The sequence below is a fragment of the Octopus sinensis genome, linkage group LG27 (genome assembly GCF_006345805.1).
Source record: "Octopus sinensis linkage group LG27, ASM634580v1, whole genome shotgun sequence".
Lineage (NCBI taxonomy): Eukaryota > Metazoa > Mollusca > Cephalopoda > Octopoda > Octopodidae > Octopus > Octopus sinensis.
Window position 1 is genome coordinate 12,047,246 of NC_043023.1, and position 25,903 is coordinate 12,073,148.

The 25,903-nt window shown below is 37.2% G+C and overlaps 3 protein-coding genes and 1 pseudogene across 5 annotated transcripts in view; 1 reads left to right on the top strand and 3 right to left on the bottom strand.

Annotated features, from left to right (window-relative positions):
* LOC115225439 (early growth response protein 1-like) overlaps positions 1-25,903 on the bottom strand; it is a 424,836-nt gene that overhangs the window by 397,170 nt on the left and 1,763 nt on the right. The window contains exon 2 of one of the 3 annotated variants that reach the window (XM_036514188.1): positions 10,122-10,471. The exons of 1 other annotated variant lie outside the window; for it this stretch is intronic. Coding sequence is in view for 1 of the 2 variants with exons in the window: in XM_036514189.1 (XP_036370082.1) it covers positions 21,213-22,433 (1,221 nt within the window). In the remaining variant the exon portion in view is untranslated. Of the gene's footprint in view, positions 1-10,121; positions 10,472-21,090; positions 23,262-25,903 lie in introns of those variants that run through there. One more of the 3 variants, XM_036514189.1, reaches the window with a different exon arrangement.
* Positions 1-25,903, bottom strand: part of LOC115225462 (zinc finger protein 208-like) — a 524,237-nt gene that overhangs the window by 365,543 nt on the left and 132,791 nt on the right. The gene's annotated exons all lie outside the window — the stretch shown is intronic.
* The window catches only part of LOC115225040, a 336,418-nt pseudogene that overhangs the window by 289,725 nt on the left and 20,790 nt on the right, over positions 1-25,903 (bottom strand).
* Positions 1-25,903, top strand: part of LOC115225384 (zinc finger protein 208-like) — a 146,709-nt gene that overhangs the window by 66,202 nt on the left and 54,604 nt on the right. The gene's annotated exons all lie outside the window — the stretch shown is intronic.

A 25,903-nucleotide genomic window follows, 5' to 3' on the forward strand; every position in this document is an offset into this window, starting at 1 on the left:
TAGCAACATTTTCGGCCTGATCTGATTAAGAATTTCTCCATTGACCAGCACCATATATATATATATATTTATCTATCCGCTCAGTCGAAGTCGACTCTCAGTCACTCGTTGGATCAGTGTCCTCCAGTCAGTTCTATCCTGGGCCGCTTCTTTCAGATTGGCTATGTCCATTCCGGTATCACTGTTGATGGTGTCAAGCCAGCGGGTTCTTGGTCGGCCTCTTCCTCTCTTGCCACTGACCATTTCAAGCATGATGTCCTTCTCCAGGGATTTTCTCTGCATAATATGACCGAAATATGCCAATCTACGCTTGGTGATCCCAGCTTCTAGTGACATTTTCGGCCTGATCTGATTAAGAACTTCTCCATTGGTGAGCCTCGCTTTCCATGGAATCCGCAAAAGTCTTCTCCAACACCAAAGCTTGAATGCATTAATTCTCTTCTGGTCAGCTTTCTTTAGTGTCCAGGTCTCGCATCCATATGTTGCTATTGGGAAGACAATTTCCCTTTATATGATTGTATTTTTTTAATTCTCCAATAGATGGCTCTACTAACTGGTTGGATTTATTTCAGTCTTTTACTTTGTCTAATTCTGTGAACAACTTCACCATCACATTTCCACCAAGTGATTCGAAGAAGGTCTAGTCAAGACACATCTCCGTATAAGATCACCCGAAAAATTGTTGGGTACAAACACAGAGCTCACAGCAAAAGAAAACAACTTTGGGATCTTTTCGGTATGAACGGCAAATTTTTCCAGTGGTGTCATATGAAATTGTCTCCCATAATTATGACCTTAGTATCGATCTATTGCATTTCAATCTGTTTTAGGGTTAGGGGTGGGGGAAAGGGTATATTTTTTTTCTTCACAAATGTAAATAAACCCAATCTGTTTCTTAAACGAGGGGCATATTCATACGGCACAGAATGTTTTCGCCTCAATAGACGTCAGTGATTGGTTGAAATTGCAGAAATTGAAGAAAAACAACAACAAATATCTTACAAACTATAGAATTTTCTCAATAAAGCCAAGAAAAAAAAAATGTTTTATATACACATTCTACCAGTATACAAAGTTTAAAAGTGTTTAATTACGTGGAAATTATTTTTTAAAAAACTGCCAGTCAAACCGAACAGATCCGACTATACAACACATTGCCCACAAATGCAGGAACCATGTTCAGGGTAGTTAATTTAATTCATAGGATTTCTCCCTTTCAAATGTCCCCCTCGTCAGCCTTAATTTTGTTTTCTTCACTATTGAATATATTGTTGTCCATTTTGATTTCATCAGCATCAACTTGGATGTCGTCCCCCTAAAACAGAAAAGGGATCTTCACCTTTTGACCTACATATTTCAAAAATAACTTTTTGTAACTAAACACTTTCAAACTTAGGACACTTGTAGAATGTGTCATATAAAACGTGTTTTACTCTTAGCATTTTTGAGAAAAACTTGGATACACGATGTGTGACTGGAAATCGAACTTGCAACCTTACGATTGGAGGCATATACTCTACCGACTAGGGGGCCATATACTCTAGCCACTTCACAGTGAAATGAGTGGAAAACGGCTAAGTATTTAGAGAAATGTTGAATCGATTCATCTATATACAGAATGTTGTAAAAGTTTCAAACCCTCAATGGATTCTGACCCATGCAAACATAGACATTAAATGGATGACAGTGTTGATGTTGTAAGATTTGCAATGTTGAATTACTATGTCATTTAATGATTCTCTTTATCTCACTGCTTCTTTTTCTATTTCAGAATATCGCATCATGGTGACGTAAAAGAAATTTCTTCGTTCAGACATGCCCCTGATATTTCTGTTGACTTTCATCAATTAGAGGAAGACCATATGTTCATAAGGCACATTCATCAACGCATCGACTTCTTTGTATAAATGAAATCTTCAACAAACGATGGGAAAATATTTCTTCTGGACAATGTAATTAACAGCAACATTTACTTGCCTTCACTGTTTGGAATGTAAAAAAGGTGATTGCTTGGTTAATTAAGCTTGGATAAATTTACAAAAGTTTTAACTGTTTACATCTGCCGTTTTAGATATTAAGCAAGAACACAGATGAAAGAAACACAGTGTTAAATTATTCTCTGAAAATACTGACACAACTGGACACAGATATCGTCGTTTAACGTCCGTTCTCCATGCTAGCATGGGTTGGACAAAAATCGTTATCATTGTGTTACGTATGAGAAATTAGTATCTTATAATGAATGATTTAAGAAAACCAAACAAACCTGATTCAGGTGAGAAGCCATATCACTGTGATATCTGTGGTAAAACATTCACTGAAGAAACAGTCTTGACCAAACACAAATGCATTGATACAGGAGAGAAATCACATCACTGTGATATCTGTGGTAAATCATTCTCTAAAAATAGTCATTTGACTCGTCACAAACATATTCATACTGGAAACAAAGCATATCACTGTGATGTCTGTGGTAAATCATTTTCCCGAAATTGTCACTTGATTAATCACATACGTATTCATACAGGGGAAAGACCATATCGTTGTGATATCTGTGGTGAATCATTTTCTCAAAGGAATCACTTGACTAAACACAAACTTACGCATACAGGAGAGAAAGCATATCATTGTAATATTTGCGGTAAATCATTCTCTCAAAGTAGTTCTTTGACTATTCACGTACGTACACATACAGGAGAGAAGCCATATCATTGCAATATCTGTGGTAAATCATTCTCTCGAAGTAGTGACTTGTATAGACACAAACGTACACATACGGGAGAAAAACCATATCATTGTGATATCTGTGGTAAATCATTCTCTCGAAGTAGTGACTTGTATAGACACAAACGTACACATACGGGAGAAAAACCATATCATTGTGACTTCTGTGGTAAATCATTTTCTGAAAGTGGTCACTTGACTAATCACATACGTATTCATACTGGGGAAAATCCATATCATTGTGATATCTGTGGTGAATCATTTTCTCATAATAACTCTTTAACTTATCACAAACGTGTTCATACAGGTGAGAAGCCATATCATTGTGATATCTGTGGTAAATCTTTCTTTCTAAATAGTAACTTAACAACACACAAACGTATTCACACAGGAGAGAAGCCATATCATTGTGATATCTGTGATAAATCATTCTCTAGAAATAATCATTTGACTCGTCACAAACATATTCATACTGGAGAAAAACCATATCTTTGTGATATCTGTGATAAATCATTTTCATGTAATAATGACTTGAGTAAACATAAACGTATCCATACTGGGGAAAAGCCATATCAGTGTGATATCTGTGGCAAATCATTCTCTCATAGTACCACTTTAACTAGTCACAAACGTATTCATACAGGAGAAAAGCCATGTCATTGTAATATCTGTGGTAAATCATTCTCTCAAAAAGGCTACTTAAGTACACATTGGAGTATTCATACACAAGTGTAACTGTATCAATATCAAAATTTATTAAAACATGACAACAATTATGAACATTTTGTCTGCTAAAAGACAGGGTTTATTCCTCTTCAAGCTTGATATTATCAACTTCAGTTTCTTGGATGTCAAAATGAAATTCATGAATCACAACTTCAATATCATTTATATATCTAAATATGTCAACACAGAGATGACTTTGATTTCTGAAGAGGATTGTGCTGGATTTTTGAGGAATTTGTTATGAGAGAATAAAGGAATGGGAATGAGGAATAAAAGTTTTAAGTGACATTGATTTTGTCTTTGTTGTGTTTTCATCATCATCCTCTAACATCCATTTTTAGCATCCGTCTTCTATGCAGGCTTTGATGGGAAAGTGTGACATGAGCTGGCAAGCCAGAGTGCTGCTCCATGTTCCTGTCAGATTGGGCTTCGTTGCTTTGGCTCTCTGCCCTTAACCCCTTCAATACCAACCCATGTGAAACCACCTCTGGATCTGTAGTACAAATGTCTTGTTTTCATAAATTTTGAATTAAAATCTTCCACCAAACCTTAGTCACAATTTATGTTCCTAACACTATCTTAATGATAATGAAGTTATTTTACTAAATTCTTTGTTATATTTAAAATTAATTGAAGGAAACACAGAGCATCTCAACAGAAGTATGCTAACAAAAGGGTTAAAATATATAATAGAGAAACAATTCTTAACCCTTTTGATACCAACCTACCTGAAACCACCTCTGGCTCTGTAGTGCAAATGTCTTGTTATCATAAGTTCTGAATTAAAATCTTCCATCAAACCTTAGTCTCATTTTATGTTCCTAACACTATCTTAATGATAATGAAGTTATTTTACTAAATTCTTTGTTATATTTAAAATTAATTGAAAGAAACAGCATCTCAACAGAAGTATGCTAACAAAAGGGTTAAAATATATAATAGAGAAACAATTCTTAACCCTTTTGATACCAACCTACCTGAAACCACCTCTGGCTCTTTAATATAAATGTCTTGTTATAAATTTTGAATTAAAATCTTCCACCAAATCTTACTCATAATTTATGTTCCTAACACTAGCTTAATAATAATGAAGTTATTTTACTAAATTCTTTGTTATATTTAAAATTAATTGAAGGAAACACAGAGCATCTCAACAGAAATATGGTAATGAAAGGGTTAAGATACATAGCGCATTTTATAAATATTCCTGTTCAAGAATCATAACAGTATCAAACAAGTAGTAGCGCTTTCAGTTGTGTATTTAATTTGATATATGTATTTGTGTGAACATGATATCAGTCTGACAACTAAAATAATAGAAATCTTGTATTTTGAGTATTTTTTTATATGAGGCAGAAGCATGGACTCCCCTCTACGAAGAAATAGAAAAGCTGAAATTTTTTCGCATGTGGTGTTTCAAGCACAACATATGCAGCAAAATGGCAAGATAAGACATTAAATGTAAAAATTTTAGTAAAATGTGATATGTCCAGTATCCAAGGCATACGGATGAGAATTCAGTGCAGATGGGTAGGAGATGTTTTCCAAAGACGAAATGATCACATTCCAAAAATTCTTCTGTAAGGCCAACAAGTGGCAGAGGAACTCGTCTGGTCCCCGTGCCGGTGGCACGTAAAGAGCACCATCCAAGCGTGGTCGCTGCCAGACTCCTCTGGCACCTGTTGCTCGATTAAAGGCGGTGCTCCAGCATGGCTGCGGTCAAATGACTGAAACAAGTAAAAGAGTAACACTTTTGTTCCTGGTTAATTTAACGTATATATTTCTTTACTGGCCACAAGGGGCTAAACATACAGGGAACAAAGGGATTAAGTCGATTACATTGACCCCAGTGCGAAACTGGTACTTTATTTGTAGACCCCGAAAGGATGAAAGGCAAAGTCGACCTTGGCGGAATTTGAACTCAGAACGTAACGGCAGACGAAATACCTATTTCTTTACTACCCACAAGGGGCTAAACACAGAGGGAACAAACAAGGACAGACAAAGGGATTAAGTCAGTTACATCGACCCTAGTGCGTAACTGGTACTTAATTTATTGACCACGAAAGGATGAAAGGCAAAATCGACCTCGGCGGAATTTGAACTCAGAACGTAACGACAGACGAAATACTGGTAAGCGATTCGCCCAGCGCACTAACGTGTCTGCCAGCTTGCCGCTTTTTAAAATTTTACGTATAGCTTAAGGTGCAGGCTCAGTGGTTAGAGCGTCGAGCTTACGATCATGAGGTTGTGAGTTCAAATCCCGGACCGGGCTGCGTGTTGTGTTCTTGAGCAAGACACTTTATTTCACGTTGCTCCAATTCACTCAGCTGCAGAAATGAGTTGCGACATAACAGGTGCCAAGCTGTATCGGCCCCTTTGCCTTTCTCCTTGGATAACACTGGTATGCATGGGTGATTGCTGGTCTTCCATAAACAACCTCGCCCAGAATTGTGCCTGGGAGGGTATCTTTAGAGGTGCAATTCCATGGTCTGTGTCGTGACCGAAGTGGTCTCAAGGTCCACAACATGGTGGGAGATAGAGAGGGTGGGTCATGATGAGTATTCCAGATAACGTCTGGATAGAATGCGACGTCACATGTGGGATATTCAAAGTGTAATTAGCTTTAATGATAACAAAGTGGGAGGCGGCCCCATGACACTGTGTATATTTCAATGGAAGCATCCTCACCACAACTGAATGGATGGTTATGAAACAATAGAGGGGCAGTCATCGTTAATCGCCTGGAAGCCTTTCAGCAACATGCAACCAAGAGAATACCCTCCATCAGGCATTTGCCATATTCTGAAAGCCTTACTTCCCTGGGCATAGATACATTGAAACTCTGACTTGGCAGATACCCATAAAATTATTAACCATCTTACTAACAATAAGTCTGAGCACCTTTTCAAACTCCATCCATCTAACACCCATGGACATGTTTACAAAGCCAGAAAACAGCACAGCTCCCATGACTTTTGGAAACATTTTAGAATACCCTCCATCAGGCATTTGCCATATTCTAAACGCCTTACTTCCCTGGGCATGGACACATTGAAACTCCGTCTGGCAGCTGACTTGGCAGACACCCATAAAATTATCAACCATCTTACAAACAATAACTCTGAGTACCTTTTCAAACTCCACCTGTCTAACACCTGTGAACATGTTTACAAAGTCAGAAAACAGCACAGTTCCCATGACTTTCGGAAACATGTTTTCACGCTAAGAGTTGCTGAAGTATAGAACAAAACGCCAGCATCAGTTGTTAGTTGTCGGACCACTGCATCCTTCAAAACTTCCATGCTTCCTGAGATTCTCCAACACTACACCTGACTTTCTCCCCTCCATACACATGCAAGCATCTATCTGACTCATACACTGTTCGCTTCCCAGACATTTGTACATTACTGCATATGCTTTATACGCACTTTTGACAAGTTGTGGTGCACCTGAGCACTGTATACAATAATTTCATTATTATTATTAGATCAGGGTGAAGTGTGGAGGAATGATAGTGACCAGAATGTAAGGAAGTGAAGGACCGGAAGTGGAAAAACACGATGTCGTGTATCTTACTTTCCCTTGCTTTTCCCTCTGGCTGAGTAGACCTGTATCTCCCCTATAGCATCAGACGTGGGTGACATGCAACATATTTACATCTATACATATGTTGGCACAAACCGAAAAGATCCTTATCCATTTTATAGCGGAGCGACTATCATTGTGGAGCACTGACTTAATGACACACTATAATTTCATCAGTATGAAAGAAAGAGGGGTCACCATCTTGTTCGTAACAACAAGAAAATAGAAGTTCACGAGACGTTTGTAATAAGTCATAACTCCAAGCTTAAAACATTACATGAATACCGTAAATCCTTGAGTATAATCCACACTTTTTTCCCCAAAATTTAAAGGTCAAAATCCCTAGTGCATACTATATACGAGGTTAAAAATGAAAAACATTTTCTAAGCAATGTCCGAGTCTCTGCTGTCCGGCAATGTTTACTTGATGCATTTTGTGATGTCGGGTGCAAAAATACGTTAAGCTAAGCCTGAAAGCAATGAAGTCATAAAAGAATCATCCATAACTTGCAGTAAGAAACATTTATTAAAATAAAAGCATTCAGAACACAGGATAACATGTAACAAAAACAATTTGCAAACATATTTACATTCCCATATAACAGTTAAGAACATCACCATTATTGTATTACGCATGCACGGAAGTGTTTGTTCAACTGGGTGCTGCTGGCTTAATTATGCATGGATTGTGCTTAATAGTTTAGCGCTAATAGTTCATCCTGCTGAATTTTTGGAAAGCATTCACATTTCATTTGAAAAACATGTCCTACCAATCTTCACTGAATTCTCATCAACATGCTTTGAATACTGGACATATCACATTTTTCTAAGATTTTTACATTTGATGTCTTATTTTGCCATTTGGTTGCATATGCTATGGTGCATACACCACATTTGAAAGGTTTGGAGATTTTCTATTTCCCTATCGAAGTGAGTCCCTGCTTCTGCCCCAGACATAAACACGCTCAAAATACGAGACTTGTATACACTTATTCTAGCTATCAGACTGACATCCTGTCCACACACACACATATATATATATATATATATATTTATATATTTATATCAAATTACAAAATAAGAAAATGGAGGAACAGATTAATTTCAATCATCAACTTCCAGATAATACCAATTCATATAATTTATTAATTAATTATTTAGGAACATCCAGATCAAACAGAATAAAACAGTACACATCAATGAGTAAGATAATACCATAAGAACAATACATATAAATAAATATAAATATAAAAATATAAAATGTTCTTATGGTATTATATTACTCATTGATGTGTACTGTTTTGTTCTTTATTATTCTGTTTGATCTGGATATTCCTAAATAATTAGTTAATAAATTATATGAACTGGTATTATCTGGAAGTTGATGATTGATAGAAATCTATTCCTTCATTTTCTTATTTTGTATTATGAATTTGAGGTAAAACATTTTACCTTTGCCCATATAATACATGAATTAATTGCATTGCAATTCTTAGCATTTATGTATTAGCCTTTCTGGGTACTTTACTGGCAGTATATTGGATAAATGATATCCCATAGTGGGTTACACTCATAACCCCTATCTCACTTTATGTATCAAATTAAATACACAACTGAAAGCGCTACGACTTGTTACATGCTGTTACGATACTTGAACAGGAATATTTATAAAATGCGCCATGTATATTAAGAGCATATAACCAAAGAAACCAAGCCAAACCCACATTTGACTGATATTTGTCCTCATCTTGTTGTTCACACAACATTTCAGCTGATATATTCTCCAGCCTTCATCAGGTGTATTGGGGAAATTTTGAAGCTGGGTTCTCGTTCCTAAGGTATTTCCCCAAGACACCTGATGAAGGCTGGAGAGTATACCAGTTGAAATACTGTGTTAACAACAAGATGAGGACGAATATCAGTCTAAAGTAAATAACGTACATAATTCCGAATCTCTCAAATATAGAACGACACAATCCAGGTCTGACTGGAACCTGGAGAAGCACTCTGGCTTGCCAGCACCTGTCACACTTTCCCATCCATGCCTGGATGGTAAAGGATGATGGAGATGATGATGATGATCAAAACACAACAAAGACAAAATCAATGTCACTTAAAACTTTTATTCCTTATTCCCATTCCTTTATTCTCTTATAACAAATTCCTGAAAAATCCAGCACAATCATCTTCAGAAGTCAAAGTCATCTCTGTGTTGATATATTTAGATATATAAATGATATTGAAGTTGTGATTCATGAATTTCATGTTGACATCCAAGAAACTGAAGTTGATAATGTCAAGCTTGAAGAGGAATAAACCCTGTCTTTTAGCAGACAAAATATTCATAATTGTTGTCCTGTTGTAATAAATTTTGATATTGATACTGTTACACCTGTGTATGAATACTCACATGTGTACTTAAGTGGCTTTTTTGAGAGAAAGATTTACCACAGACATCACAGTGATATGGTTTCTCTCCTGTATGAATACGTTTATGGACAGTCAAGTCACTATTTCTAGAGAATGATTTACCACAGATATTACAATGATATGCTTTCTCTCCTGTATGTGTATGTTTGTGATGAGTTAAATCGCTATTTAGAGAAAATGATTTACCACAGATATCGCACTGATATGGTTTCTCTCCAGTATGGAGAAATTTGTGACTAGTCAACTGACTATTTCTAGAGAATGATTTCCCACAGATAATGCAATGAAATGGCTTCTCCCCTGTATGTGTATCTATGTGACCAGTCAAGGAACCACTTCGGGAGAATGATTTACCACAGACATCACAGTGATATGCTTTGTCTCCAGTATGAATATGTTTGTGACGAGTAAAGTTACTATTTTCAGAGAACGATTTACCACAAATATCACAATGATATGGCTTCTCTCCTGTATGTGTACGTACATGACTAGTCAAGTGACTACTTTGAGAGAATGATTTACCACAGTTATCACAGTAATATGGCCTCTCACCTGAATCAGGTGTGTTTGGTTTTCTTAAATCATTCATTATAAGATACTAATTTCTCATACGTATCACAATGATAATGATTTTTTCAATTCTATGAATATATCTGTGTCCAGTTGTGTCAGTATTTTCAGAGAATAATTTAACACTATGTGTCTTTCGTGTGTGTTCTTGCTTAATATCTAAAACGGTAGATGTAAACAGTTAAAACTTTTGTAAATTTATCCAAGCTTAATTAACCAAGCAATCACCTTCTCTACATTCCAAACAGCGAAGACAAGTGAGTGTTGCTATCAATTCCACCGAGAAAAGATATTTTCTTATCGTTTGTCGTTGATGCATTGATGAATGTGCCTTATGAATATATGGTCTTCCTTTAATTGATGAGAGTCAATAGAAATATCAGAGGCACATCTGAAAGGAGAGATTTCTTTATCGTCAACATGATGTGATATTCTGAAACAGAAAAAAAGAAGCAGTGAGATAAAGAGAATCATTAAACGACATAATAATTCAACATTGCAAATCTTACAACATCAACACTGTCATCCACTTAATGTCAATGTCTGCAGGGGTCGGGGTTCATTGAGGCATTGAAAGTTTAAAAATATATGAAAATGGTTGGAGGGTGAAATTTCCGTTTTTTATATTATTGTATTTAAATTCTCCAGTAGAGCCATTTATTGGAGCATAGCAGAAATACAATCGTGTAAAGGGAAATAACCACACAACACCTCAACCTCGCTTCTTTTAAATTCTTAATTAAGGTGCTTAATTACTGATTCGTTGCTTATTTGTGAATACGGTAAGTTGATAAAGATTTCCTTTAAGGCTGTAAAGGTGATACTACTACTACTACTAATAATAATAATGTAAATGATAGAATTATGTGAACTTCTCTCGATATTACAGTAATTATTTTTCGAAGCGGGAACCTAACAACAATTAAGAAAATATGTTTACTCGTCTTAATTAATAACTTCCAAACTGAAATGTTGCTCTGTTGTTTATGAAAACCTATGAATCACCGTTACATGTGATATAAAGGAAATTAATTGGTAATACGAGAGTAAAATAGTTTAATTGATTAATTAGTAAAATTAGGGGAAACCGATTGAAGAATACCATATTAATTAACGTTGTCCTGTTGTTTAAGAGGTTATATTAATAGTAATGATGCAGGTTTGAAATTTTGCCGAGGCCTGCAGTGTTTGAGGGGAGCACGAAGTCGAATACATAGAACCCAGTATTTCCCGAAAAGGATGAAAGGCAAAGTCGACCTCGGCCGTATTTTCAGTCAGGAGTTTCCGCTGAGGTCGACAGTGACTTTCCTTCGTTTCGGGGTCGCTATAATAATAAAAAGGCAATCTTTCGTCTCTAGTAGACCTTTCCGAAAAAATTTTTTTTGTTTTACATATGGGCTTGCGGGAAATTTTGAAGTAATGAGAGCGAAAGAGACTAAGAGAAAGCCATTTTTATGACGAGGGAAGTTCTTTTGAAGTTACCGTGCATGGCAAGCATTGATGTACATGTGTGTGTGTGTGTTTGATGAGGTGTGGGAGACAGACAGTATGTTGTGTAAGTGAAGTGCTTCTGTTAGTGTGTGTGAAAGAAAGAGATAACTGAAATTTTTTACTTGGTGTATGTGTATATGTATGTATATTACTTGAAAAGTTCCCGCAAGCCCATATGTAAAAAAAAAATTTTTTTACGGTGTGGTGTGGTGTTGAAGGAGTGTGACGGAGCGGGAGGGAGCGGAAGTGGGTCTTGCAGGGCGCATGCGCCGGCGGAAGCTGAAGTGACAGACAGAACGCACGTGCGGCATTGACCAAGCCAGACAGACTTGAGAACGACGCCAACACGACAAGAGGCTAGCAAGTTGGCTGAAGGCGAATCCGACTTCATCTCCTCAGGTAAGACCAAATTACACTTCTAATTCTTTCCTTGTTCTGTTACGCTCCTTTCACCACACGTATTACATAGGGAAATCGACGTAAAGTTCTACTAGAGACGAAAGATCGCCAATAATAATAGTGTTGATGAGAATAATCTTTTGTACTTTAGACACGAGTTCAGGAAATTGGCGGGAGAAGCGGACGTCGCTTCCATGGAACAATGTGCGCTAATGTTTCTTGTTTGTTTTTACCTCGAAAGGATGAAAGCCAAATTCTACCTGGATGGGATTTGAACTTTTAGAGTGAAGACGGACGAAATGCTGTTATGCATTTTGTTCGGCATGTGAACGATTCTGCTAGTATAACGTATTATTGCATATGTATTGGGTTGTCCGGAAAGTTCGTGCCGATTTTTGAAGGAAAGAAAAAGGTCAATAAATACTTGCCAATACATTTTTAATCAACCAAATATGAACCGTTTTGTTGCACAATGCGTCTCCATCTTTCCTTTAACTTGAAAATACCCTCTTCCCAGAATTGAGGTGGTTTCATGCCAAAGAAAAAAGGTAATGGAGGAAAACAGGTTAGAATTTAGAGAAATGTAGAAACGCTTCATCTATGTACAGAATGTTGTGAAAGTTTCAAAGCCTCAATGGAATCTGACCCCTGAAAACATAGACATTAAATGGATGACAATGTTGATGTAAGATTTGCAATGTTGAATTACTATGTCGTTTAACGATTCTCTTTATCTCATGCTTCTTTTTTTCTACTTCAGAATATCACATCATGTTGACGTTAAAGAAATCTCTTCATTCAGATGTACCTCTGATATTTTGATTGACTTTCATCAATTAAAGGAAGACCATATATTCATAAGGCACATTCATCAACGCATCAATGACAAACGATAAGAAAATATTTCTTCTACGATGGAATTAAGAGCAACTTTTTTGTTGCCTTCACTGTTTGGAATGTAAAAAAGGTGATTGCTTGGATAAATTTACAAAAGTTTTAACTGTTTACATCTGCCATTTTAGATGTTAAGCAAGAACATAGTGTTAAATTATTCTCTGAAAATACTGACACAACTGAACACAAATACATTCATAGAAATGAAAAAATCATTATCGTTGGGATACGTATGAGAAGTTTTTATCTTATAATGAATGATTTAAGAAAACCAAACAAACCTGATTCAGGTGAGAGGCCATATCACTGTGATATCTGTGGTAAATTATTCACTGAAGAAAGAGTCTTGACCAAACACAAATGCATTGATACAGGAGAGAAACCACATCATTGTGATGTCTGTGGTAAATCATTCTCTCAAAGTAGTTCTTTGACTAGGCACGTACGTACACATACAGGAGAAAAACCATATCATTGTGATATCTGTGGTGAATCATTTTCTGAAAGTGGCCACGTGACTATGCACAGGCGTACTCATACAGATGAGAAGCCATATCATTGCAATATCTGTGGTAAATCATTCTCTCGAAGTAGTGACTTGTTTAGACACCAGCGTACACATACGGGAGAAAAACCATATCATTGTGATATCTGTGGTGAATCATTTTCTCAAAATAACTCTTTAACTTATCACAAACGTGTTCATACAGGTGAGAAGCCATATCATTGTAACATCTGTGGTAAATCTTTCTTTATAAATAGTAACTTAACAATACACAGACGTATTCATACAGGAGAGAGGCCATATCATTGTGATATCTGTGATAAATCATTCTCTACCAATAGTCATTTGACTCGTCACAAATATATTCATACTGGAGAAAAACCATATCATTGTGATATCTGTGATAAATCATTCTGTAGGAATAGTGACTTGACTAAACATAAACGTATTCATACTGGAGAAAAACCATATCATTGTGATATCTGTGATAAACCATTCTCTAGGAATAGTGACTTGACTAAACATAAACGTATCCATACTGGATAAAAACCATATAATTGTGATATCTGTGATAAATCATTCTCTACGAATAATCATTTGACTAATCACAAACATATTCATACTGGGTAAAAACCTACATTTTATCTATTCACACACTTATTCATATAGGAGAAAAGCCATATCATTGTGATGTCTGTGGTAAATCATTCTTTCAAAAAGGCTATTTAAGTACACATTGGCGTATTCATACACAAGTGTAACTGTATCAATATCAAAATTTATTAGAACATGACAACAATTATGAATATTTTGTCTGCTAAAAGACAGGGTTTATTCCTTTTCAAGCTTGACATTATCAACTTCAGTTTCTTGGATGTCAACATGAAATTCATGAATCACAACTTCAATATCATTTATATATCTAAATATATCAACACAGAGATGACCTTGATTTCTGAAGAGGATAGTGCTGGATTTTTGAGGAATTTGTTATGAGAGAATAAAGGAATGGGAATGAGGAATAAAAGTTTTAAGTGACATTGATTTTGTCTTTGTTGTGTTTTCATCATCATCCTCTAACATCCATTTTTAGCATCCGTCTTCTATGCAGGCTTTGATGGGAAAGTGTGACATGAGCTGGCAAGCCAGAGTGCTACTCCATGTTCCTGTCAGATTGGGCTTGGTTTCTTTGGCTCTATGCCCTTAACCCTTTCAATACCAACCCAGCCAAAACCAGTTCTGGCTCTATAGCACAAATGTCTTGTTATCATAAATTTTGAATTAAAATCTTCCACCAAACCTTAGTCACAATTTATGTTCCTAACACTAGCTTAATGATAATGAAGTTATTTTACTAAATTCTTTGTTATATTTAAAATTAATTGAGAGAAACACAGAGCATCTCAACAGAAATATGGTAATGAAAGGGTTAAGATACATGGCGCATTTTATAAATATTCCTGTTCAAGAATCATAACAGTATCAAACAAGTAGTAGCGCTTTCAGTTGTGTATTTAATTTGATATATGTATTTGTGTGAACATGATATCAGTCTGACAACTAAAATAATAGAAATCTTGTATTTTGAGTATTTTTTTCATATGAGGCAGAAGCATGGACTCCCTTCTACGAAGAAATAGAAAGACTGAAATTTTTTCGCATGTGGTGTCTGGAGCACAACATATGCAACAAAATGGCAAGATAAGACATTAAATGTAAAAATTTTAGTAAAATGTGATATGTCCAGTATCCAAGGCGTACGGATGAGAATTCAGTGCAGATGGGTGCAAGAGATGTTTTCCAAAGACGAAATGGTCGCATTCCAAAAATTCTTCTGTAACGCCAACAAGTGGCAGAGGAACTCGTCTGGTCCCCGTGCCGGTGGCACGTAAAGAGCACCATCCAAGCGTGGTCGCTGCCAGACTCCTCTGGCACATAAAAGGCACCCGCTACACTCACGGAGTGGTTGGTGTTAGGAAGAGCAGCTAGATGTGATGTCTTGGGAAAGCCATTGCCTAGATCCATCTGTATGGCGTAAAATGTGTCACGATGCCATGTGAAGAATTTGAGTTGATGAAAATGAACAGTAGCAGGCCTATATCCTCCAACCAACAGACACATTCGCTCAATCCTTTGCACAATCGACGTCCCCATTGCAACTTCATGGCAAAATCCATTTCTGGACTTGGATTCCAGCAATTGCCAGGACCGCTGGACTGACTCCTGTGCAGGTGGCAAGTGAAGAAACATCATTTCGACCCTGTGCTTGAGGAGACATATTGAGTCAAGTACACCAACATCAAAATCAATGGAAACTGCAACTGTGATCCCTGTGCCAGTGGAATGTAAAAAGCACCATCCGAACGTGGCCGATGCCAGCACCGCTTTGACCGGCTTCCTTGCCGGTGGCATGTAAAATGCACCGAACCGATCGTGGCCGTTGACAGCCTCGCCTGGGATATGGTGGCCGTTGCCACTGCTGCCCCGACTGGCCTCGTGCCGGTGGCACATAAAAATCACCATCTTATCGTGGCCGTTGCCAGCACCGCCCCGACTGGCCTCCGTGCCGGTGGCACATAAAGAGCCCCCACTACAATCATGGAGTGGTTGGCGTTAGGAAGGGCATCCAGCTGTAGAATCACTGACAGATCAGGTTGGGCCTGGCACAGCCTTCTGGCTTCCCAGTCCCCAGTTGAACCGTCCAACCCATGCCAGCATGGAAAATGGACGTTAAATGATGATGATGTCACATATGTACACATACAGGAGAGAAGCCATATCAGTGCAATATCTGTGGTGACAGACGACTTATAGACAGGAATTTCACTGAGCAAAGAAAGGAATTCCGATTAGTCACAAGGGAGGGCTGAGAATTCAGATGGCCATTTGTGTTCACCCCAAACGTGTGCAGTTGATGAGAGCGGGATAAACAACAGGTGCAGGAGTGGCTGTGTGGTAAGTAGCTTGTTTACCAAACACATGATTTGGGTTCAGTCACACTGGGTGGCACCTTGGGCAAGTGTCTTCTACTATAGCCCTGGGCTGACCAAAGCCTTGTGAGTGGATTTAGTAGATGGAAACTGAAAGAAGCCCGTCGTATATATGTATGTATGCGTGTGTGTGTCTGTGTTTGTCACCCTAGCATTGCTTGAGAACCGATGCTGGTGTGTTTGTGTCCCTGTTACTTATCGGTTTGGCAAAAGGAGACCGATAGAATAAGTACTGGGCTTACAAAAAGAATAAGTCCTGGGGTCGAGTTCCTCGATTAAAGGCGGTGCTCCAGCACGGCCGCGGTCAAATGACTGAAACAAGTAAAAGAGTAACACTTTTCTTCCTGGTTAATTTTACGTATATATTTCTTTCTTGCCCACAAGGGGCTAAACATAGAGGGAACAAACAAGGACAAAAGGATTATGTCGATTACATCGACCCCAGTGCGAAACTGGTACTTTATTTGTCGACCCCGAAGGGATGAAAGGCAAAGTTGACCTCGGCGGAATTTGAACTCAGAACGTAACAACAGACGAAATACTGGTAAGCGTTTCGCCCGGCGCACTAACGTGTCTGCCAGCTTGCCGCTTTTTTAAATTTTACATATAGCTTAAGGTGCAGGCCCAGTGGTTAGAGCGTCGAGCTTACGATCATGAGGTTGTGAGTTCAAATCCCGGACCGGGCTGCGTGTTGTGTTCTTGAGCAAGACACTTTATTTCACGTTGCTGCAGAAATGAGTTGCGACATCACAGTTGCCAAGTTGTATCAGCCCCTTTGGCTTACCACTTGGATAACACTAGCATGCATGGGTGATTGCTGGTCTTCCATAAACAATCTTTCTAGGTGCAATCCCATGGTCTGTGTCGTGACTGAAGGGGTCTCAAGATCCACAACATGCTGGGTCATGATGAGTACTCCAGATAACGTCTCAGTGGATAGAATGCCACATCACATGTGGGATATTCAAAGTGTAATGAGCTTTAATGATAACAAAGGGGGGGGGGAATGACACTGTGTATATTTCAATGGAAGCATCCTTACCACAACTGAATGGATGGTTATTAAACAATAGAGGGGCAGTCATCGTTAATCGCCTGGAAGCCTTTCAGCGACGTGCAACCAAGAGAATACCCTCCATCAGGCATTTGCCATATTCTGAACGCCTTACTTACCTGGGCAAGGATACATTGAAACTCCGATATTTGGCAGACACTCATAAAATTTTTAACCACTAAAAATAACTCTGAGCACCTTTTCAAACTCCATCCGTCTAACACCCGTGGACATGTTTATAAAGTCAGAAAACAGCACAGCTCCCATGACTTTTAGAAACATTTTAGAATACCCTCCATAAGGCATTTACCATATTCTGAACGCCTTACTTCCCTGGGCAAGGATACATTGAAACTCCGACGTCTGGCAGCTGACTTGGCAGACACCCATAAAATTATTAACCATCTTATTAACATTAACTCTGAACACTTTTTCAAACTCCACCTGTCTAACACCTGTGAACATGTTTACAAAGTCAGAAAAAAAGCATATCTCCCATGACTTTCAGAAACATTTTTTCACGCTAGGAGTTGCTGAAGTATAGAACAAAACGCCGGCATCAGTTGTTAGTTGTCGAGCACTGCATCCTTCAAAACTTCCATGCTTTCTGAGATTTGCCAACACTACACCTGATTTTCTCCCCTCCATACACACACATGCATGTATCTGACTCATACACTGTTAGCTTTCCAGACATTTATACATTACTGCATATGCTTTATACGCACTTTTGACAAGGTGTGGTGCACCTGACACTGTATACAATACCCTCCATCAGGCATTTGCCATATTCTAAATGCCTTACTTCCCTGGGCACGGACACATTGAAACTCCGACGTCTGGCAGCTGACTTGGCGGACGCCCATAAAATTATTAACCATCTTATTAACAATAATTCTGAGCACCTTTTCAAACTCCACCTGTCTAACACCTGTGAACATGTTTACAAAGTCAGAAAACAGCACAGTTCCCATGACTTTCGGAAACATATTTTCACGCTAAGAGTTGCTGAAGTATAGAACAAAACGCCAGCATCAGTTGTTAGTTGTCGGAGCACTGCATCCTTCAAAACTTCCATGCTTCCTGAGATTCGCCAACACTACACCTGACTTTCTCCCCTCCATACACACGCAAGCATGTATCTGACTCAAACACTGTTCGCTTCCCAGACATTTGTACATTTCTGCATATGCTTTATACGCACTTTTGACAAGTTGTGGTGCACCTGAGCACTGTATACAATAATTTCATTATTATTATTAGATCAGGGTGAAGTGTGGAGGAATGATAGTGACCAGAATGTAAGGAAGTGAAGGACCGGAAGTGGAAAAACACGATGTCATGTATCTTATTTTCTCTTGCTTTTCCCTCTGGCTGAGTAGACCTGTATCTCCCCTGTAGCAGCAGATGTGGGTGACATGCAACATATTTACATCTATACATATGTTGGCACAAACCGAAAAGATCCTTATCCATTTTATAGCGGAGCGACTATCATTGTGGAGCACTGACTTAATGACACACTATAATTTCATCAGTATGAAAGAAAGAGGGGTCACCATCTTGTTCGTAACAACAAGAAAATAGAAGTTCACGAGACGTTTGTAATAAGTCATAACTTTTATCATTGGAGGTAATGTGTTAACATACAAGGTTAACTGAAGGAAAGCTTAAAACATTATATGAATACCGTAAATTCTCGAGTATAATCCACACTTTTTTCCCCAAAATTTAAAGGTCAAAATCCCTAGTGCGTACTATTACGAGGTTAAAAATGAAAAACATTTTCTAAGCAATGTTCGAGTCTCTGCTGTCCGGCAATGTTTATTTGATGCATTTTGTGATGTTGGGAGTGAAAATACGTTAAGCTAAGCCTGAAAGCAATGAAGTCATAAAAGAATCATCCATAACTTGCAGTAAGCAACATTTATTAAAATAAAAGCATTCAGAACATAGAATAACAAGTAAAAAAAACAATTTGCAAACCTATTTACATTCCCATATAACAGTTAAGAACATCACCATTATTGTATTACGCATGCACGGAAGTGTTTGTTCGACTGGGTGCTGCTGGCTTAATTATGCATGGATTGTGCTTAATAGTTTAGCGCTAATAGTTCATCCTGCTGAATTTTTGGAAAGCATTCACATTTCATTTGAAAAACATGTCCTACCCATCTTCACTGAATCCTCATCAACATGCTTTGAATACTGGACATATCACATTTTTCTAAGATTTTTACATTCGATGTCTTATTTTGCCATTTGGTTGCATATGCTGTGGTGCATACACCACATTTGAAAGGTTTGGAGATTTTCTATTTCCCTATCGAAGTGAGTCCCTGCTTCTGCCCCAGACATAAACACACTCAAAATACGAGACTTGTATACACTTATTCTAGCTATCAGACTGACATCCTGTCCACACACACACATATATATATATATATATATATATATATATATTTATATATTTATATCAAATTACAAAATAAGAAAATGGAGGAACAGATTCATTTCAATCATCAACTTCCAGATAATACCAATTCATATAATTTATTAATTAATTATTTAGGAACATCCAGATCAAACAGAATAAAACAGTACACATCAATGAGTAAGATAATACCATAAGAACAATACATATGAAGAAATATAAATATAAAAATATAAAATATATGTTCTTATGGTATTATATTACTCATTGATGTGTACTGTTTTATTCTGTTTGATTTGGATGTTCCTAAATAATTAGTTAATAAATTGTATGAACTGGTATTATCTGGAAGTTGATGATTTATAGAAATCTACTCCTTCATTTTCTTATTTTGTATTATGAATTTGAGGTAAAACATTTTACCTTTGCCCATATAATACATGAATTAATTGCATTGCAATTCTGAACATTTATGTATTAGCCTTTCTGGGTACTTTACTGGCAGTATATTGGATAAATGATATCCCATAGTGGGTTACTCTCATAATGTACATAATTCCTAATCTCTCAAATATAGAACTACACAATCCAGGTCTGACTGGAACATAGAGAAGCACTCTGGCTTGCCAGCACCTGTCACACTTTCCCATCCATGCCTGGATGGTAAAGGATGATGGAGATGATGATGATGATCAAAACACAACAAAGACAAAATCAATGTCAATTAAAACTTTTATTCCTTATTCCCATTCCTTTATTCTCTCATAACAAATTCCTCAAAAGTCCAGCACAATCCTCTTCAGAAGTCAAAGTCATCTCTGTGTTGATATATTTAGATATATAAATGATATTGAAGTTGTGATTCATGAATTTCATGTTGACATCCAAGAAACTGTATTTGATAATGTCAAGCTTGAAGAGGAATATACCCTGTCTTTTAGCAGACAAAATATTCATAATTGTTGTCCTCATCATCATTTAGCATCCGCTTTCCATGCTAGCATGGGTTGGATGGTTCAACTGGGGTCTGGAAAGCCAGAAGACTGCACCAGGCCCAGTCTGATGTGGCAATGCCCTTCCTAACGCCAACCACTCCGTGAGTGTAGCGGGTGCTTTTTACGTGCCACCGGCACGGGGGCCAGGCGAGACTGGCAAACGGCCATGATGGGATGGTGCTTTTTACGTGCCACCAGCACTGGTATCAAAGCTACAATTTCCATTGATGTTGATCGATTTCGATTTTCATTCTGATTCTCACTTGCCTCAACAGGTCTTCACATGTAGAGTTTTGTGTCTCTAGAAGGAAAGGTATGCATAAGTGGACTGGCTACATCCCAGGTAGAGACCATGGTTTATGGTCTCACTTGTCCTGCCGGGTTGTAATAAATTTTGATATTGGTACGGTTACACGTGTGTATGAATACTCAGATGTGTACTTAAGTGGCGTTTTTGAGAGAATGACTCACCGCAAATATCACAATGATATGGTTTTTCACCTGTATGAATACGTTTGTGTTTAGGCAAATCACTACTGTGGGAGAATGATTTACCACAGATATCACACTGATATGGTTTCTCTCCTGTATGACTACGTTTGTGACTGATTAAATTGCTATTATCAGAAAATGACTTACCACAGATATCACACTGATATGGTTTTTCCCCAGTATGAATACGTTTGTGACCAGACAAATGACTACTTCTTGAGAATGATTTACCACAGATATTACAATGATATGGTTTCTCTCCTGTATGAATACGTAAGTGTCTGGTTAAAGGGCTATTATCAGAGAATGATTCACCACAGATATCACAATGATATGGCTTCTCACCTGTATGAATACGTTTGTGCCCACTTAATGTAGAATGCTGGGAAAATGATTTACCACAGATATCACAATGATATGGCTTCTCTCCTGTATGAATATGTAGGTGTCTGGTTAAATGGCTATTTTCAGAGAATGATTCACCACAGATATCACAATGATATGGCTTCTCTCCTGTATGAATACGTCTGTGCCCATTTAAAGTAGAATTATGGGAAAATGATTTACCACAGATATCACACTGATATGGTTTTTCCCCAGTATGAATACGTATATGACTAGTCAAATGACTATTTCTAGTGAATGATTTACCACAGATATCACAATGATATGGTTTCTCACCCGTATGAATACGTTTGTGATCAATTAAAATGTTACTTCTAGAAAATGATTTACCACAAATATTACAATGATGTGGCTTTTCTCCTGTATGTGTACGTTTGTGTGTAGGTAAGTCACCACTGGTAGAGAATGATTTACCACAGATATCACACTGATATGGTTTCTCTCCTGTATGAGTACGTTTGTGTTTAGGTAAGTCAGTACTTCGAGAAAATGATTTACCACAGATATCACACTGATGCGGCTTTTCCCCAGTATGAATAAATTTGTGACGAGTTAAAGTGCTATTTTCAGAAAATGATTTACTACAGATATCACACTGATATGGTTTTTCTCCAGTATGAACACGTCTGTGCCTACTTAAATTACCACTTTTAGAGAATGACTTACCACAAATATCACAGTGATATGGCTTCTCTCTTTTATCAGAGATTTTTGCTTTAGTTGAATTATTCATTATGAAAGAATAATTTCGTTAAACATATCACAATGAAAGTATCTGTTTCATTTCTATGAATGTTTGTGTTCAAATGCATCAGAGAATAATTGAATGTTATGTTACTTTCATTGGTGACCTTACTTAATATCTAAAACAGAAGATATAAATTGGTAAATGCTTTTGTAAAGTTACTCAAACTTAACCTGTAGGTTCATCATCTCTACATTCCATATGGTAAAGACAAAAAAAATGTTGCTGTTAATTCCATTGTCCAGAAGAAATATTTCCTCATCGTTCGTCGAAGATTTTATTTATGTAAAGATGTTGATGTATTGATGAATGTGCCTTATAAATATATGGTCTTCCTTTAATTGATGAACATCAATAAAAATATCAGACACACATCTGAATGAAGAAGTTTCTTTTAAATCAACATGGAATGATATCCTGAAATAGGAAAGAAATTCATTTCTATGAATATATTTGTGTTGTTATTTTCAGAGAATAATTTAATGCTATGCTTCTTTCATCTGAGATTTTGCTTAATATCTAAATCAAGAGGTGACAATTGTCTATGCCTTTGTAAAGTTATCAAAGCTTAATTAACCTGTAAAGCAATCATCTCCTCTATATTCCAGACAGCAAAGACTTCAAATTGTTGCTGTTAATTCCATCGCCCAGAAGTATTTTGCTGTTGTTTTACACAGATTTCATTTATATGTTGAGTTTGATGTATTGATGCTCCTTATAAATATATCATCTTCCTTTCGTTAATGGAAGCTGATAAAAATACCAGAGGCACATCTGAATGAAGAAATTTCTTTAATGTCAACATGATGTGATATTCTGAAATAAAAAAAGAAGCAGTGAGATAAAGAGAATCATTAAATGGCATAGTAATTCAACATTGCAAATCTTACAACATCAACACTGTCATCCATTTAATGTCTATGCTTACACGAATTGGAGTTTATTCGGGTACTGAAACTTTTACAACATTCTACACTTTTTACACTTTTACTTGTTTCAGTCATGTGACTGCAGCCATGCTGGAGCACCGCCTTTAGTCAAGCAAATCGAATCCAGGACTTATTCTTTATAAGCCTAGTACTTATTTATCAGTCTCTTTTGCCCAACCGCTAAGTTACGGGGACGTAAACACACCAGCATCGGTTGTCAAGCAATGCCAGAGAGACAAACACAGACACACAAACATACACACACATATATATACATATATACGACAGGCTTCTTTCAGTTTCCGTCTACCAAATCCACTCACAAGGCATTGGTCGACCCAAGGCTATAGTAGAACACACTTGCCCAAGGTGCCACGCAGTGGGATTGAATTTGGTACCAAGTGGTTGGTAAGCAAGCTACTTACTACACAGCCACTCCTACGCCTATTCATTATTTTGAATTAGGAGTGGCTGTGTGGTATTTAAACAACAACAAAAAACAAAAGTAGACACCCATAAAATTATCAACCATTTTACAAACAATAACTCTGAGCACCTTTTCAAACTCCATCTGTCTAACACCCGTGGATATGTTTACAAAGTCAGAAAACAGCACAGCTCCCATGACTTTCGGAAACATTTTTTCATGCTAAGAGTTGCTGAAGCATGGAACAAACTGCCGGCATCAGTTGTTAGTTGTCGGAGCACTGCATCCTTCAAAACTTCCATGCTTCCTGAGATTCGCCAACACTACACCTGATTTTCTCCCCTCCATACACACAGGCTAACATGTATCTGACTCATACACTGTTCACTTCCCAGACATTTGTACATTACTGCATATGCTTTATATGCACTTTCTGACAAGTTGTGGTGCATCTGAGCACTGTATACAATAATTTCATGATTATTATAAATAATTTGAGAAATGCAGGGAAATCTATATACAGAATAGGCGCAGGAGCATTCTACAGCTGGATGCCCTTCCTGTTGCCAATCCTGACCTCTTCCCAAGTAAAATGATATTCCACCAAGTTCAAACATATTTACACGGAATATTGCAAAGAAAGGACATCGCTTGCATGATGGTGACACTCACTGACAAGCGGCGATCCTTCGGTATAGGTTCTGGAAGTGGCTTTGTTTACATTTCTGGAGATAACAGAAACCCTTTTCTCCCACCCCTAACACAAACCTTAACCATGACCCCCCCCTTATATATAAAAAAAACAACACTTTTTTTAAATGTATCTGGTACTTCCGGTGGTTAATATAGGGCGTAACAAATATCAGAAAATCAAAAAAAAAATGTGTGTAATAGGTGTAAAACAACTGCCTATGAACGAATATGAAAAAAAAAAATTCGCGCACGCGAAAGGGGGGTGGGGGAGAGGCCTCGGAAAATTCACATCGGGAAGTTCCGAAAGCGTCTGAGGAGCTGACCCGGGCACCAAAACAAAAAAAAATAGTGTAATATGTGTAAAACAACTTGCTCTAAACGAATATGACAAAAAAAATGCGCTCTCGCGAAAGAGGGGTGGGGGAGAGGCCTCGGAAAATTTATATCGGGAATTTCCGAAAGCGTCTGAACCGGGCACAAAAACAAAAACAAAAACAGCGTAATAGGTGTAAAACAACTTGCTCTAAACGACTATCATGAAAAAAATGCGCGCTCGCGAAAGGGGGGTGGGGGAGAGGCTTTGGAAATTTCACATCTTCAGTCCACGGCCTTTAAACTAAGAAAAAATAGTGTAATTGGTGTAAAACTACTTGTTCTAAACGAGTATCAAGAACACACACTCACACATGAATCATAAACTCCGTATTTCGCAAAAAAAAAAAATAAAGAGAAGAAATTCTGGAAAAAGTGAAGAAATGTTGGATCTCATTCCTTGGTTAAAGCTATTTTAAACATTAAATTTATGCTTTTCTTTGAAATAGTTCAGATATATGCAATTCTTCTCACTTATTAAGATGCATTTATCAGAAAAAAAGAGACAGAAAAATTATTATTTTGTGTCAATCCTTCCCTAATTATCCTTTATTAATTAGTTTTGGCGTGTATTTTTTTCCCAAATTTATTTTTTCACCTTTACAACACTGTTTAGTAAAGCAACTATTTATCTTTATAATTTGCATATTTGACTTATTAATCAAAATTCTCTACATGTAATATATACTAAGTAATGCAACCTTCATTTATGTGTTCTGTTCTGTATTATGCATGCGTGACTGTTTGTATGTAAGTGTGTTTAACTGTGCACATGAATGTGAATATTAAAGAACATATTTATTTACTATGATTGTTATTTTCAGAACAAATAAATCTTTTGGCTGTTATGTTATTGATGTTATTATTATTGCTAGTTAAAGGGTGGTGACTTGGCTGAATATTTTGAGTCTTGTAGTATGTAGTTGTGTTAGTCAATATTCTGAGTTCAAATCCAACTCATTTCTTTATCATCATTATCGATGGACCACTCAAAGAGGTATGTATACATTATCATTTTCGTAACATAATTTCTGTAG